Source organism: Tigriopus californicus, chromosome 2, assembly GCF_007210705.1.
Source record: "Tigriopus californicus strain San Diego chromosome 2, Tcal_SD_v2.1, whole genome shotgun sequence".
Taxonomy (NCBI): Eukaryota; Metazoa; Arthropoda; class Copepoda; order Harpacticoida; family Harpacticidae; genus Tigriopus; species Tigriopus californicus.
Window position 1 is genome coordinate 3,719,377 of NC_081441.1, and position 16,699 is coordinate 3,736,075.

A 16,699-nucleotide genomic window follows, 5' to 3' on the forward strand; every position below is an offset into this window, starting at 1 on the left:
TAATCTTAGAGCCAAGTAACAGGATTTTAGGAGTACCAACCTTGATGAAAATGTTCAAAAGGGCCATATTCTTTCTGGCGTACATCCATACTATTTCTTCGAGGGGGCAGAAGGTGTCGTTGCAATTGGGAATGAACTCTCGAATGTCCTTCCACCGGACATTCTGATCTTGGCATCGGCTTTCGAGGAAATCCACCTCCTCGAGAATGAAACATAACCCGGGATAGGCTCGCATAACCGGGTATCTCTTGGAGGAATTGCACTTTTTGAACAAACGGATCAGGGTGTAGCAGAACTCCGGTCTGAAAAAGAAAGCCAAAGGAATCACGATTCCTTCAATACCTCGTTTACTTTGGAACCATGGAACATGTTGGGAATCTCAAAAAGCCCACTCGCTCCCTTTCTATTGAGCCGAAAGTAAGGCGTTTGCGAGGATTTCATAGTTTTTAGCTCTACGTGTAGGTTGGAATGGTTTTGTCAAGTTCCTTTGTTGATAGAGAACCCTAGCCTCTTTTTGTCTCTAAAACGAGAAAGGGCGAGGAGGTTTCCTGTCTGAATGTGAAACAAGCATCTCACCTTTTAACGAAAACATGCTTGTTCGGATAAGTGGACGAGGTCACAAACACCGAGTTGATCTGATCCTCGCAATTCGACCGGCATTTCACTTGTTTCCCCTAGAAAAGAAAGAACGAAAGAAAGATAAGAACCAGGGAACAAAACATCGCTCCCTGAAGCTTGGATTCAGTGCATTTTGGCACCTCTCCTCGATTGACCCAAAGAATGGACCAGATCCAAAACAAAAGGATCATCAAGCCTTTAACTTTTCGTCGTTCCTTAGCCTCTGCACGGACAAGGACGATTTCTTTTTGTGGGGGTAATAATTCCTGTCGGGTGTTCTTATCATCAAGCTTGAGGCACGTACTTGGAATCACCAAGAGTAAGATCTGGCTCTCCCTTTTCTGTGGTCTAACCATAATAAATCTTGGTATAAGGAAGCGGTCAAGTGGAACCTTGAACATCGGTGAACCAATCTGAGGTAGGGTCTGGCTACCTACAGTAGATTGAGCCATATCATGGAACACTTGCATCTGGAACTGGAAACGAGCTCTCCTAACTCAACAGATTGTTCTCTCCTTCTGTTGACGTAGGGCGTCATTCTAGTTTAACCAGAGACGATGGATGCATTCCATTTCAAAGAGCGTTTCAAGGAAGTTGATTGTCCCATCGATTGTGATGAAAATGAGTCTGGCTTTCTTGAAAGCTCAAGCGGAAATGAACTGATATCTAAGAGAGGATCTTTCATGTACTAGTTTTCCAGCATTGATACCCATATGTTTTGGCAAATTCGACTAAATCTTGACTAAGGACTAGTTTAAAGCTTCAACTAGGGACTTTTCTTTTTGTCCTTCGTGGGGGCCTTGGGATTTCCAGGGATTTGGTATTCCGCTTGCTGGAATCTCTCTCATCTCTCTCGCCGCCTTACCTGATAAACCACATGATCGAATTGACCCATTCGATTCATTAGTTCATTGACGCAAACCAGATCATCACCAATACACGTCGAATAGTTGGCAGAATGTGATTCATCTCCAGTTGTGTGGAAACCAGGAAAACAGTTGCATTGCTGGAACCAAAAGAATCAAGAAAACATCCGATTACTCCTCAACACATCGCCTGGTTGACCATTAACAACCGCCTGGGGTTGGGTGCAAGCTCTGGAGAGGCAAAAAAGCACTCAAGAGCCTGGGCTTGAAAATTTAAGAGACCACTCACTACTACATGCAAGTAGTGCTACATACGTATATTACTTTCCCCTCTCCCTCTCTTGGGAACTGACAAGTCATACCTCAAGGATGTTTTCAAAGGCGGCCTCAAAGAGGCAGTTGCTCATTTCGTAGCGATATCCATGGTCCCTGGGTAGATACTTCAAGGAGATTTCATCCTCGCAGTAGCAGTCCCGTTGCTCAGGAACGAATCGCTCCACAGCATGCTGGAAGAAAAGTGACTTTTTCAGTGCGCACACGTAAACTCAAGTGGAAGCTCGAAAAGCTGAACATGAAGATCAGCCCTCACAATCTTCTCATTAGACATCTTATTAACAAAACCTAATCCAGCTAGGACAAAGAGCTTGAAACTTGAAACAGAGAAATCCTAATGTGCCGAACTTAAAATCAATTTTAGTGGGTGATTTTCTAAAATGCTAAAATATCTTTCATCTTATCAGGCAAATGGGGTGGTATAAAGTGGTAAAATATTGACCCGTGTTCCTGAGGCTTTTCATTGGCCATACGTTGGTTGACTGCCCCAGCTATAAGTGTCTTTCCTGGATGGAGATAGTATAGAAATGTCTTGACAGTATTTTCGTCAAAGTTAGAATAACATGGATTCCAAATACGAAGCAAAATCGGAATTGATTGTTCATTACACCTCAATACCAGCAGCGCCTCAAAGCAATCGGTGGACCTGTCAAATTGACATGATTATCTTAAGATCATAAAATGTGATGATAACATGAAGCTACTTTGACCATAAATTTGCAACCAGAAATACATACCCATGCAGAATAGTAAACTGTTATTACGTTTAGACCTTTTCCCAAAGAAAAATTGCCGATGAAAAAAAGTAATGGACCTCAAGCAAAAAACTGAGGGCCTTGCAACCTTGGAAGGCTCTTTGGCAAGATGGTCTACTACAGTCCTTGTTTTTGGTAGGTTTTTAGGACTACTTGGTAGCATTGACCATGGAAGCGTATAATGTGACTCATTTGTCCTGAAAGCCATACTTGTCCCATATTTCTTTTTTACCTTGGACGTTGAAATGAGAGTTGGGGTCACGGCGATTTGATTCTCAGTCCCTGGGGAGATATGGAAACCAATTTGTCTCATGATGGGCATATCCAGATGATGCACTAAAGCCACTTTCAAGCCCTCGGACCCTTCGTTGAAAAACTTATAATCGAAGCTCTCGATGTCCAACAACATGGTATAGCCATTGTCCTTGCCGGTTTTCGCACCCTAATTTAGAAGTTGGAACACAAAACATTAGAAACCGAGACATTAGGGGACATGATCAATTCGCTCAAGAGCCTTTTTCTGTCTATTGTCTTGTTTTGGTTTCATTACTTAAAACAAAATGCATGGATATCTAGATGTATGTCCAATGAACAATAAAAGACCAATTTGTTGGCTTGAATAATACTATCAACCAGTTGTCAATCGCTTCCTAAGCGACCATGCAGTGCTCAGTCTAGTGAAGCAATGGGTGGATAATCTGACGTTTACTTAAGCAAAATTATTCATGTTGCAATGTCAATAGTAGGGGACTATCCGTCTGTACAGATGCTCCACTATTCTCATTCTTAAACCAGATTTAAACCAATCACAAGAAATGTGAAGAACATCAGCCTTTTCTGAAGTAGGCTGAGTATCACAATTTTGTACAACGAAAGAACTCTGCTCGGACGTTTGGTAGCATCTCCGCAATAAGAGGTGCAATTCTGAGCATCGTAAACCTGAATGTGATCAATGTTGAAAGCTATGTGTGCTCAGAAGATTTGGTCACATTGAAGGTGTCCCCACCTCTGGGAACAAGTTGTACGTACTTACACAAAGTACGACATAAAACTATGCAAGTGAGATTCATGGTGGAGGCAATGTCCTTGTACCTTTTCGATGTTGGTGAACCAGTGTCCCCAGTTAGGTTCCTCGAGGCCTTGCTCGTGGCTCACCCGAACTATTTCGGTAAAGTTGAATTGAGGCGTGTACCAACAACAGATGCCATAATCCGTTCCAAAGTCCCGCTCACTTTCGAAAGAAAATGTCGTCGAACCATTCCACTGAAACGAGTCCAAAGATTTATGATAGAGATCAGTTTGAACCATAAAAAAGTTGCAGTTTGAAAATGGCGGGAGGGAGAGGAAGTTCAATAAATCTTGTCCAGAATAGCTCAGCGGTTATGAGCTTCCTCTCTTTTTAGAGCCATATGTTGCATTTGTTGGATATAACGAAGGGCGATCTATCTGAAACTGACGCAATAAGTTTGCCGCCAGGGGACTCTGCAAGTCAGCTTGTTAGTCTTGTTTTATGGCATTGCCTCACAAAATCTTTACGATCAAGGATAATCTCTCTGACCAAAATGAGAAAAGTCTACCAATCTACGCAACAAAGGTTGTGAGTGGAAATAATGATAATGTTTAAACTTTCTGTTGGAAACGAGAGATGTGAACTATTTACGAGCAAAACGTTGTTTTAATCTCTGCTTTTTCTTGTTGCTAGACATCTCACCTACGTTTGCATGCTTTTTGTGGATTATGTTAATATGCTAAGCAATCAATGTAAGAAAATGAGATTATTTAACACATTTAACATCTCGGAGCAAGAAAATGATATTTCACCAACGGTGATTACGACTTTTATGACAAGAAATCCATAGCCCTTTTCATTGAGCGGAGGAAGCGCCCTCTGTCTCGTCTAGGTGCAGACAAACAAACGTAGAAACGAGAGAATACGCTCCAAGATGCATAATTTTATCAAGAGATTTTTAAATGAACAATATATTGCCCAAGTGGAATGCCACAAGTATACCAATATATAGTTTTCTGTTTCTCCCTATTTGGATGTCCAAAGTGTTTCTAATTTGACCCTTATAGGAATTGAAAAGCCTCTCAGAAGGGTTGGTGATGTATTTATGATGTTTGAATAGATCGTCAATAAATTGTTAGGCGATAAATACCTTGTTAAAGTCAGGCACCTTAGAGCGTATTCTAGTGTTTCTACGTTTGTTTGTCCGCAACAAGATATTAAGAGGAAGGAGATGAGAATGAAGAGGACTATACTTATTGACAAACCAGCTTTACAAGTTAAAATAATACTTAAAAGATACTTGAAATAAAACCAGCAACATCCAAGTATCATATGGAGTGTCTCCACATCATGACCTTGCCAAGGGAAAATGGTCCCACATCAAAAATGGAAGCAATATTGGATCCAAAGGGGAAAATAATTACAATGGCGTTGATCGACCTAACCGCCAAGAAAAGAGCGAGGCAGATAAAAACAACTTTCGACAAGTGTTCCATCGAATCCCATGTTGTCATATTCGTCAAACTGAAAAGGTCATATCTGGGTTCGCAAGCAAAGGATTTACTTTGGAATAGATGAACATGTCCTTGCATAATTGATGGGTCCCACTGACGTCCACGTCCTCTACGAGAGTCAAGTTTTCGTTGTGGGCTTGGCTCTGCTGAACCATGGCTTTTTGATTGGCCAGCAGCTCTTCGAAATACGAATCACGAACCTGAAATTTAACCGGAAAACGTAACTTTTGCTGAAGGTTGTTGTTTTACGGAGGTTGGGACATACCTGGTTAATGTTGCACACAACGACGGACGGAAAGAATACTTCTGACAAAGGAGCAGTCATGGTGTCCACTGTGGTCACCACATTTGAATGAACAAAGTCCTGAAAAAGAATATCAACCAAGATCACGCGGTTGTGAGTGAGTGGCAAAAGTTCAACATGTCGTTCCAATAAATTGAGTTCGTTAGACCTTAAAAATCGCTGACGTTAACATCTGACCCCAAAGGAAATGAACTATCCAAGTTGTGAAGCGAGAAAAAACGGTCATCTCATTTCTAACCGATTGGAATGATTGTCCTTGAAAATTGGTTAAGTAAGAAATTGGTGTGTGCGAATGTCAACCCCTTTGCAAGAAGTGGCTTTTAAACCTCAAGGTACTTTATTCTCGGGAAGGAAGGGAAGGTATTTTGGGTGGCATCGTGCTCTCTCCCAAATTGCAATTACGTTTGCATGTCCAATGTACGTACTTACAATCCCTTGTATTTATACAAGACTAATGTAAAACTCTGAGGTTCCAATCCACTTTACTAGGATTTGACGGCCTAGTTTGGTTGAAGCATTCTTTTACTATGAAATCCTTGAAAGAGAAGGCGAATGCAAGAAAAACTTTGCTCTATTCTCAGAGCTGTGCGGGAGGGCCTCAAGTTGTGTCCATCTGTCAAAAGGATCCACACGAGTCAGGCGTTTGGCCCAATGTATGAACGTACGTACGTACGTAAAATGAATATGTGTGTGAGCCATCAACTTTTGCAATTTGCAAAGTTCCAAAAGTTGCCTTCGCCATTCCCTGGAACACTGATATCTGGATGGATGCGGTCCTCAAACACTGTTTGATGAATCAAATTGGTCTTCTGTCTTTTAGAGTAAATGAATGATTCTTTGATTTAGTTGTTTTTAAGCTAGATTGGTCAGGGAACGAACTTATAATTGTGGTACGTGTTTGGTGAACCGTTTAGTACCTTCATATAGGTTGAAAGACTAAACAAAGAGGCGAGACAGTCTCTCAAAAGAGGATGGGAGGCAATCTTTCTAATCATGTCATTGGTTCAAAATCATCATTTCAGAATTGACTTCTTGAGAGCAACTGATCAGTTAACGAATTTGTGGACCCAACAATCATAGTGGATTAAGTTGACTTGAATCCACAAGTCAAAGTGAAGAAGATTAGACAAAAACGAGATTTTACTTGTTCTGTTAAGAGACCAACAAGGTTGAGCATACGTCATCAAATTCGATCGATCTGTTTGGCTGCCAGTTTTCGATGAACATGTAAAGGTTTCCAAATAAAGGACAACAGGGAGTCATCCTTTTTTTGCGGGCTCCCTTACTACTACTGGGAATGGAATTCCTTGCACTTCAAGACGAAAAAATGCATTCATTTTACTTAACTTTTGTTTTCATGAATTATTTGATCGACCAATGAATTCGAGTTGTCGGATCTGGCTAGCCCTTGAAAAAACACTCACGCATTTGTTTTGCTTAAGAAGTTGAAGTTTTTGATGATATATGACAAATAAATTCTATCATGGCCATAATGTCCTCATACCACAGGACTAGAGTGTCATATGCCATTAGAATGACGTAAGTATAATATGAATCAATAAAATGCAGTTGTCACACTGTGCGTCGTCGTTTCCCAGTTACAAGTTGGACTAAAGCGCTTCAGAAGAGAGAGAGTATAGCCATATTTAACAATGGACACGGTCTAGCAAATAGTGACTTGTTTCCTGAGAGATTCGGGTAAGCCACGTATGTTAATGCTAATTTTGACTCCCTAATGATATATTTTATTGATCTAATCTTCTAAAAAAACTGCATTCAGAGAGAAATTAGAAACAGCAAATATTTCAGTAACCATGATTTTTTTAAATGCTGTTGGCTCAGAAAACCCATCGGACAGAATACAACCACCGGGTGAGAATTTCTTTTATTTAATCTTGACTACTTAAGTTAAATGTTTTTTACTTGCCAAGGTTAAAAGCGTTGAGAAGCCAAAACCACTTTATGAAGGTGCGATTACGAACAAACTTTTCAGTTCTTAAAAAACTTGATTGTTTTCATTGCTTCTGGATCGATAATTTTACACACTTTATGACGTAAATGGATTGGAATATTTTCCATATTTTCGAAATGAATCATTCAAAATTCATTAGCCTTCCATCGTTATAATGAAATATCCGGATTTTGATAGCATTATTTGAAACCACCAAAAAAATGGAGCAAATATTTTGAAATGATGGGGGGGGTCGAAATTTGCATTTGAGTTGAACATCTCAACTTGCAAATAATAAAAAAATCGAAACCCGGAAGTTTTCTCTCCTTTTGTTTTCGATTGTGGGTGTTTTTTGAAGACGTTAATATTGATTATAATTTCAAAAACTGGACACTCATACATCGTCAATGAAACACTGATGTCTCCCTAACTATGCATGTTTTGCCACTAAGGCATCTTTTTTTCCAAAAGCATACGAATGACACTGTCTGGTTGTTCTACGTGAGCGAGTGGTTGGGAAAGCGTCCATATCTGAGATTGCCTTTCAATCTGAGAGTTCCCTTGAAATACATTTTCACTTATGCATTCATGGCAGCAGACTTTTACAGCACCGTCGCCTGACTCACCAAGGACATCTGACATTTTGTGCTGACTCTTTCGAGAGCCATATTCTGACATCTCAATTTTATGACTCGTTTCATCGATCCGGCTTTAGAATGTACGATCTCTGTCAAGGGCTTGGCTAAAACACTCAAGATTAAGGGCTTGCCAAATCGGTCCATCCAAACATGGCAGAATTTGTTGGCATGACTTTAGCTCATCTGGTTTTGAAACCTCATCCTACTAGCAGGACCCGGGGGCGATTATCCGGGATGACTTTGGCATCAACCTCGTGGTGGTGGTGGTGGTGGTGGTCGTCTGGCTTTTCGTGTTTGCGCATGAAATCACAACCTCCAACTCGAAGCCCAAGCTGAGCATACTTCCTCAACAATGAGGCTCTCCAATAATCTGGAGATGATGATTTCATCTTCGTTCAAGCCTCAGTGAGTTTAGAGTTTAGAGTTCCATCCACTTTAATGTTAATCTAACTTCCTCGTGAAGGTGGCATGTTGTTTGCCTGAGAAGAAGCAGTTTCTCGAAGACCCTGAATGCCAAGAGACACTGCACACGTGGCCTTGTTCCATTTTTCCAACTTTCAAAAGGGGTTGACATTTCCACATTTGTAAAGATCCGTTTGATTCCCAGAATTCGATTTCATGCTCTAAGTGGTTAAACTTCCCGAACTTAAGCCAAACTACTATCTCACTCCTTCGTTTATAACGGCATATTCTTTACCACTCTACAGAGCTATGTCTAATTAAATATGAATTTGTAATACCTTCATGTACCTCTGTGCCACCTCAAAATGGGAGGGGAGGAGGCTAAAAATGGTAATCATTTGAATATCTCGTAGTTTCTTAGGCAAAAGTTTAACGGTGTGATTACTGATTGTTGATATCCAATTACATTCTAAGCAAAACCACTCAGAAAATAGATTCCTGTGGTTGATTGCCCTCTTGATGAATGATGCTTTCTGCGCATTAAGTCATTTGAATTAACAGGGCAAGGTGACAATGGAACTCAATGACAAGCCTGTTCGTCATTCAATCGTAAAGAAACTGAATCCGCTTATCATGAAGGTTATTTATGAGACATGTGACCCTGCGACACGTTACAGTGTCTAAGCATACCTTTTCCTGACTTCAAAAAATAAAGTTCGGGATCTCCCCGTACTTTTATAAACAGAAGGGTCTGTCAGAAGCTGGGTATTTGCTTAGCCTTTTAGAAACTACCACGTTTATCCTCGATCTCTCGACTGCCCCAAGATTCAATGAGGCAGAACTTTTCCGAAGGGACAAATTGCTGCCCTTCAGGTTAACAAATGCTAGCCATGATTCTTATTCCACGTCAACCAACTCGATCCAGACTTCTGGGTCGTCCAGATAAAGGGCTCACAAATATGGTGAAAAATAAATCTCCTGTTGCTACACATGATGCAAGCGTGTGTTGTTTGGGATTCCAGTGGTCCCAGAAGCCGGGGTAAGCGATTCTTTATGTACCTAGTCCAATGTGTGGTGGGGTTTATGATCAAGGTAATTGACTTTTTCCTGTAATGGTCTTAGTTTACGCTCGGGGAAGCCGCTCGGCGGGCTTCAACTTTCCTCTTGGTGGCCTTGGTTCCATATACATGAAAGTTTCCTCATCAGCTTTGGGAGCGATTCAAAATGAAGCACCTTCAATTTGGAACTTCACCACGTTTCCTTTGAGTCAAGAAGGATCCTTTTATTTGGCAATGTTATAATATATATATTTATATATATATATATATATATATATTCATTTCTTTACCTTCCTTTGTACGTCCTTGACCCCAATCACCTGAGTATCTGAATATTCAGTCTCAAGGGAGAAAGTCAAGTAAGATAGTCCATGGTTTTCCCCTGAAGGACCAAAAGCACCGACTAATTCCACAAGGGCGAATCCAGCCTGCGATTCCCTTTGTTCTCCCAAGGGACAAAGAGAAGTTTCCCGTGAAATCGGAGACCTGGTGACGAAATTCAGAAACGAGGCCTCGAGGTATTGAAATCCAATATCAAAACCCACCCATCGCATGCGACCACCCCAGTCAAGTTTAGATTCGCTGGGGGGAGGGGGGGGGTTATTTTGAATATGGACATTTGCTGCTTGGCCTTCTCGGTACTTCCATTCTAACCGATTCCAACACTGGCCTTCTGCAACGAATGTTGAACATTTTGCTTCTCTTGAAAGAAGAACACTTTTGTTCTTTCGCTGCTTTTCCTTGATAGTTCTGGGTTTCTACAATTTCTTTAGAAGATCTCAAAGCGAGGTCTATGATGAATGGTTAATCGATTCTCTCTGATCTGGCCAACATTTACTTGATCATGAAGGATTACTTCTGTTCTAAAGGTGCCAAATTCATTTTCTTCCGATGGAACGAGTCTAATTTTAAATGACGAGAAATCTAATCTCCATCTTTTGCTTTCAATACATCGAATTGGGGAAATCTATATGTAGCTTTCGTGACAACCAAGCACAACCCAACCAAAACTGCAACCAATGGCCCATTTGATCGTTATTGCTAACCAGAAAGTCGCGATGACACATGCCCAAGATGTCAACCATATTGTGGACCGCATAGTTCTTTGACTCTTTTCACTATTTTTGGTGTTCGGGGACGATATTTCAGCTGGCTAACGTTTATTTCAGCTACCATCCAGCATCAAACGAAATAGCTTCTTGGTCAATGGAACACATTAGAACTTCGGATGGAAGAGCGTCACTCCAACATTTTTACGGCTTTAGTCTGTATGGTTAGTACCAATGGATCTAACTTTGGCTACAATCATATGCGTGATTTCAGCAAATAAACTCGCAAATTTAGTGAGCCAGGGCGTGGTCTTATGACTTATTTGGCTGATTTTATTAAAACCAGAACAACATGAAGGAAATACATTGGTCTTTCATCCTTACTGGCAAGGAACCAAGATGTGTTTTTTTCAATAGTAATGGAAGAACCCTTATTCAAGGCTTCTTGTAAGCTTTTTCTCGTTAAATCTGATAAGACAGGCAGGACTTCGATCTCAAGAACGAGCGAGGCTCAAAAATGATGTCAAAAGTTACCAGTGAGGCAAAAGGCTACCCTGGTTGGAAGTGGTTTATGATACGGGATCAGATAATGATGCTTTTTTTGGTTCTCTTGGCTTATTCAGTCGTGGAATTGCAAAATGCCATCGATGCAGTTCATGGCTATTGTCAAGAGAACGGCCTGCAAATCCAGGCACCATCAAGTCGCTTTCCAAAAAGGTCGTCAGTCTCCCACCTCTTTCCACATAGACAAGGGTCTGATGGAAATGTGGGTTTCACATTTTCCTCTCAATTCTCCCTCACAAGCCACTTAAGCTTTTCAATTAGGCTTCTCAGCACATTGAACAGCGCTCTCTGCCCAGCCAAGGTGCGGACAAACAAATAGTTGTGATCAACTTGGGCAAAGTATACTAGTACTGTGGGATCGTGAGCCTTACTATCTTCACGAAAAATAAACATTCTGTTTTGCTTATGAAATTCGATAATAAGTCTAAAAATATCTCAAATTTTATGTAATGGCACAATTTCTCCCCCACAAAATATTAACTTAAGGTTTTATGAGATAAATTAGATAAACAATGGCTTTAGGTTTTTCGAAAGGTGCTTGACAAGCATTTATGAATTAGAATGTTGAATTACTTCACTCAAATTATTAATCAATAGCTCTGGGGCTCCTTTTTTTACCAAAGTTTCTTATCTATACCCTTTGCAAGAGCTAGCCAGATCCACCAACTCTAGTTCGTTGGTTGGTCAGATATTATATGAGAAGAAAGTTAAATAAAATGTATTAGCTTTCCGCCTAGAACTGTTGCGAATGGAATTCCCAGTATCGGTAGGGAAATGTGCAAAAACGATAAAAAAAAAAAAAGAATTGCTATTCCGTGACGTTTAATGAATATGAATGAATGACGCCTTTTGGAAGAAATTAAGAGCCCTTATTTGCAATGTTACACAGCCCACAGAAAACGGGAATAGGCACGGTAGATTGCAAAATAAACTGCTCATGCCTTGCCTTGAACGCAATTTCTTTTCCGGACATTATGTGACCCGGGGCATTAATTATAAATGAGATTTTGATAGAATTGGCCAAAAACAACACAAATGCATTATTATTCAATTGGAAAAACAGTAAAATCGGAATTGGCTCAATCGGCCATTTATTTGGTAGAGGCTGGATGACCAAGCGCCCTCTGAAGTGCAGAACGTAAAACATATTTCGTGCAGAGTAAAGCATAAGCGTTCCTGCATGTTACTCGATTTTTGATCCCAAAGAATTCATTACTGCCTTTGGGGATGCCAGTGATTTGACTTACTGTTCTGTTGTTGATGTACCCTATGTACTGTGCAAAGATTCAGTGAACATTCGACAATTTAAACAAGCTTTAGCCAAGGTAAGTGTTAATCTGCTTTAACTAGTGAGCATAAGCATTCATATTCACGAAATTTTTACACCATTGGCATTTCTCGAGGCATTTTCCACAACTGGAGAGGCTGGAGCATATCTGCTTATTTTCTCCTTCACCGAATGCAAAGTTATTCTTGTCGTTTGGCACGAGGCCCCGAACCATATAAGATTTGGTTTGGTTCCCACCTCAGAACAATCTTTGATTTGATCCCGGAGTCTCGTTGGTTATTCTGTCTGGGAAAATACAACCCTGCAGAACTTGGATCGCGCTGTTGCTCAGCCTCGGACCTACTCCACCACAACTAATGGTGGATAAATCCATTTTTGCTACAACCAAAAAATAGGTTGGTTGGGGACTAATAAGCTAGATTGTCCAAAACATGCAAATCCATTTTTTTCACTTAGTCCGATCTTTTTCCATTATTTTGTGCGTTTCCATCTTTTTGCTTTTTTCATTTTTCTCCATTTTTGCATATGGTGTAGTTGAGCCCTTATAGTGAAAACTGGTAAACCCAATTGCATTCATTTTCAAAATGTATTGACGAGTATTCGGACGTTTAGGCAAGTTCTGGTACCTGCAAACAAACGTGCCTACCAGAGCTTGCCTAAACGTCCCCATAGTCTGGCCAAATCTTATGGGATTCGCTTGGCACAAAGAGAATTATTTGAATAAGAATTTTTGCGATTAGAAAAGCTAGTTATAAACCAAACCAAAAAACAAAATCCCTGCCATTTTTGAAACGTCACACAAAAAGTGATAGCTGTATTGAACCATTAACCTTAGAATTTTTAAAGTTTGATCAATTCCTGGCCTTCTAATAGTCTTTGTTTCTTATAAAATTGAAAACGCATGAAATAACTATATTAGACCATAGACCTGCCAAAGTCATCATAGCATGAATTTTTGAGTGTGGTAGATCGTATTAGAAATTAGTTTGCTTACAATGGCTAACAATACGATGGCTAAGAAAACGGATTTTCCTTTCTAGGGCGGTACATTTTCCTCAAAACAGCATATTTCAAAGAAAACCTGAAGTTATATATGACAATGGAATTGATTATGGCAGGTGTTAATGGCCCTCTCATAGCAAATCTATTATCAAATCTGCATAATTAACAAGTTTTCTGACCAATAATCATCGAACTTGATGTCATTGTTTAAAGCACTATACCAACTATACGCCTTGAATCCAGTCCTCCTTGCATTTATTATCAAGCTATGCATTTCGTGGACATGAGCGGGAGTGACGTCACGAAAATGCGTGCGAAATTCAAACTGGGCCTTGCCGTCTGCTCCCCCCTGGTCGGGGCTAAGAAATGCCATGTGAAAGAAACTTGGGGGTGAAATTGAAATGCTCCTAGCTCGGACTCGACGGAACAAGGAGCTAATCATATTTTCTAAGTACAACGCCGTCACAGAAAAGAGCTTTTCTCCAAAGGTCAGGTCAAAGGACAGCTCTTATCTAGATGAGATGATTAAAGTACCTTAGTCCACTGATGATATTGGATCCAAGGCTCACAAAGAGAGGTACAACGAATCGCCCACATGTGCCACAAACCTTATTGTGGAAAACTGGTCCCACTACGGGAACACATGGAAGCACTCCAACATTATTTACGGGCTGGCCACCCGTTCGGGTTCACAAACATTTCCATAGACTTTATGGGCCACTAGACCCAACCGGCTGTCAATAAAGCATGTGGAATAACCAAGAAGGGAATGACAGAGGTTTTAAAAGGCTCTGATGATTCGTACTGTTTTCTCTCTTCCAACTCATCTTTAGCTTTCTCTTAGCAGAAAACCCTGATTGAAAAGAGTCCAAGAGGAATAGTCAATCAGAGGAAGGGAAGACGATTCAGGGGAGGCTGGAGTTTGAATCGGGGTGGGAATCTCTCCAGCTATATGGGTGCTGCATATTCATATGTCTAAGCAGAAGAGTGGTTCATCTTGAACTTACTCCAGACTTAAATGCAGAGTTATTCATCCAAGCGTTTCGTTATTGCATGAAGAAGTCAGCCAGAAATTGTCTACAGCGACAATTTCAAAGGTTTCAAGTCAACAGACAAGGAGTTATAACATCTCCAATATATTCAGCCACGAAAAAACAGAAGGTCAGCCATGCTTCCTCAACAATTTCATGACTAAGATGGCTAAGATTTTCTCACAATGATTTATACAGAAAATTCATCTTATATTTGCTGGATTACGATTTCAGGACGTTTTAAAGTATGAACCTGAACTTCAATATTCTACTTAGGCGTGGATTTGCATTGAAGGGTCATTTTGGGTTCGCATAAAGGGAAAAAAACTGCATATTTTTTATCGGTCAATTTTGTCATAAGTCCATGAGAAAGATTATATCAAGCAATTATTCCCATGAAACATATTACAACTTTTTTCAAATTTGAATAACTTATTTACACGTTTTTTTCTTCATTTGACTAACAATTAGCATCTTAAAAACACACTCATTTGGTGACCCTTGTACCTCATACCCTTATTCTTAGCAAATTTAGCAAGAGCACTACACCTAAAGGACAAATGATATTGAGAGGAATTTAAAAGCAAACTGATGGTCCTGAATGAGAACAATTGAGAGTAGGTTTGAAAAAGTCTTGAATTCGCTTTATTCCCATCAGAGGGCTACTGAAAAACAAAAAAAAATCATTGTTCGAATGGGACACGGTGGTTCCAATTTCTGGTTAAGTGTTTGCTCTAAATATGGTTTTCTTCGTCAAAGTAACAAAAGGAACAACTTTTGTAAAAACACATGTTTTCAAGTAGCTCGGATAAGTGTACTAAATCACTTAAGGTACATTAAAACGTAACACTATCAAAAACGTAGTCAATCAGTATTGAAAGTACTCTTAGCTATGTATTAATATGAAATTTCACAAACATCTATCTAGGAGATGCTTAGCTATTACAATATTACCCCTCAAAAGATCGAAAAATGGCCTTATTTTTTTCAAACTATTGCCAAGACATAATAATGACATGACAAGAAAGAATATTTATCGTTTTAAATAGGCCTCCTTTAAAAGCTAAAAGTAGTATGAATTGTCACTTGAAACTGAGAAAGGATGAAAAATTGACAATCATTCTTACGCAAATACCAAAAGACGCTCTATCCTATCATGTTCCCCAAATATTTTAACGATTAATGAGACAGTTTGATTTCCAAATTTGTCACTTTTTGCAATGATTGAATTAAACGTACCGAACATATTTTTATTCATCGTTAATATAATTTTGCCAAAATTAAAGATTAAGCTTAATTACAGTCGCGATTGACAAGCAAAGCACCAGAATTGTGAAATATTGACATTAAGCAAGTTTAAAGTAATATAATAATATAATACTTTCAGGGTTTTCTACGTGCTTGAAAAGAGGGAAAACATTTTACTTACCTTTCGGCCATAGAAAAGGCATATCATATATCTTGGCAATTGCTTAAAGATATATCCGGAACAATTTGTAGTCAAATTTGATACAAATAAAACATTTATAAGCGTAATATTATTTCGTTTGGTCGATGAATTTTGATACAATTATAATCGAAAACGCAACTAAGATTACTCTAAACATCTATTGATAACATTTTGAAAAATACAATCTGCTTTCAGGTTCTAATTCGATTAAAAACCTAACCTGAGGTATTTACCAAGCTGGTATTTTGCAAAAGTTACTCCTCTTTTTTTATAACAACGAAAATCGTTACTAGAAGTCTTGGCATTTGCACAAAAACCTGATCAGTGCCGTGGGTACCACCGTGGCGAGTGACACTTATTTTATTGCACCTCTAGATCGCACATGTAAAGCATGAATTACCCTAGGATTGATGCTTCCACTTCTGTTCTTACCCAAGTGTTATTGTAGAGAAACGTGCCTGCGGTGACCATGGAGAGCGTGACAATCACGGCCCAAAAGGCGTTTCGCCAAGCTGATGCTGGCTTCTCCACGATGTATTGCCATCCATGGAGGCTGGTTTGCAGACAAAAAGTTCGGAATTGCTCCTTGACACTAATGCGTCGCTTCGAAGTTGGCATGCTGTCGTCTTCCATTGGATGTTAATCGCATGTAAATCTGCCGATCCCTCTCAGAGCCATGGTTCAAGGCAGCAATGGAAGATGGATAGCATGGTCTGGAACGGGAATAACGTAGTTAAGTGGACCCATCGTCCATGACAAATTGGATGTTTGGCAAGAGAGTTTGGTATTTGAAACTTTTCGCCCTCTAGGTCTCGCCTCCTCTTCGTTGATTGTTCCATCGAGACTCTAAGAATTCGGTCTTCCCCT

General features: G+C 39.8%; 1 protein-coding gene across 1 annotated transcript in view; it reads right to left on the reverse strand.

The window, feature by feature from the left end:
- Positions 1–16,699, reverse strand: part of LOC131877148 (pickpocket protein 28-like) — a 21,550-nt gene that overhangs the window by 619 nt on the left and 4,232 nt on the right. Inside the window, exons 2-10 of the mRNA XM_059222749.1 lie at positions 16,265–16,545; positions 5,361–5,459; positions 5,146–5,295; positions 3,665–3,835; positions 2,805–3,014; positions 1,847–1,990; positions 1,484–1,624; positions 577–674; positions 41–302 (exon numbers count right to left, since the gene is read on the reverse strand). Coding sequence (XP_059078732.1) covers positions 41–302; positions 577–674; positions 1,484–1,624; positions 1,847–1,990; positions 2,805–3,014; positions 3,665–3,835; positions 5,146–5,295; positions 5,361–5,459; positions 16,265–16,465 — 1,476 coding nt within the window. The 5' untranslated portion in view covers positions 16,466–16,545. The remainder of the gene's footprint in view (positions 1–40; positions 303–576; positions 675–1,483; positions 1,625–1,846; positions 1,991–2,804; positions 3,015–3,664; positions 3,836–5,145; positions 5,296–5,360; positions 5,460–16,264; positions 16,546–16,699) is intronic.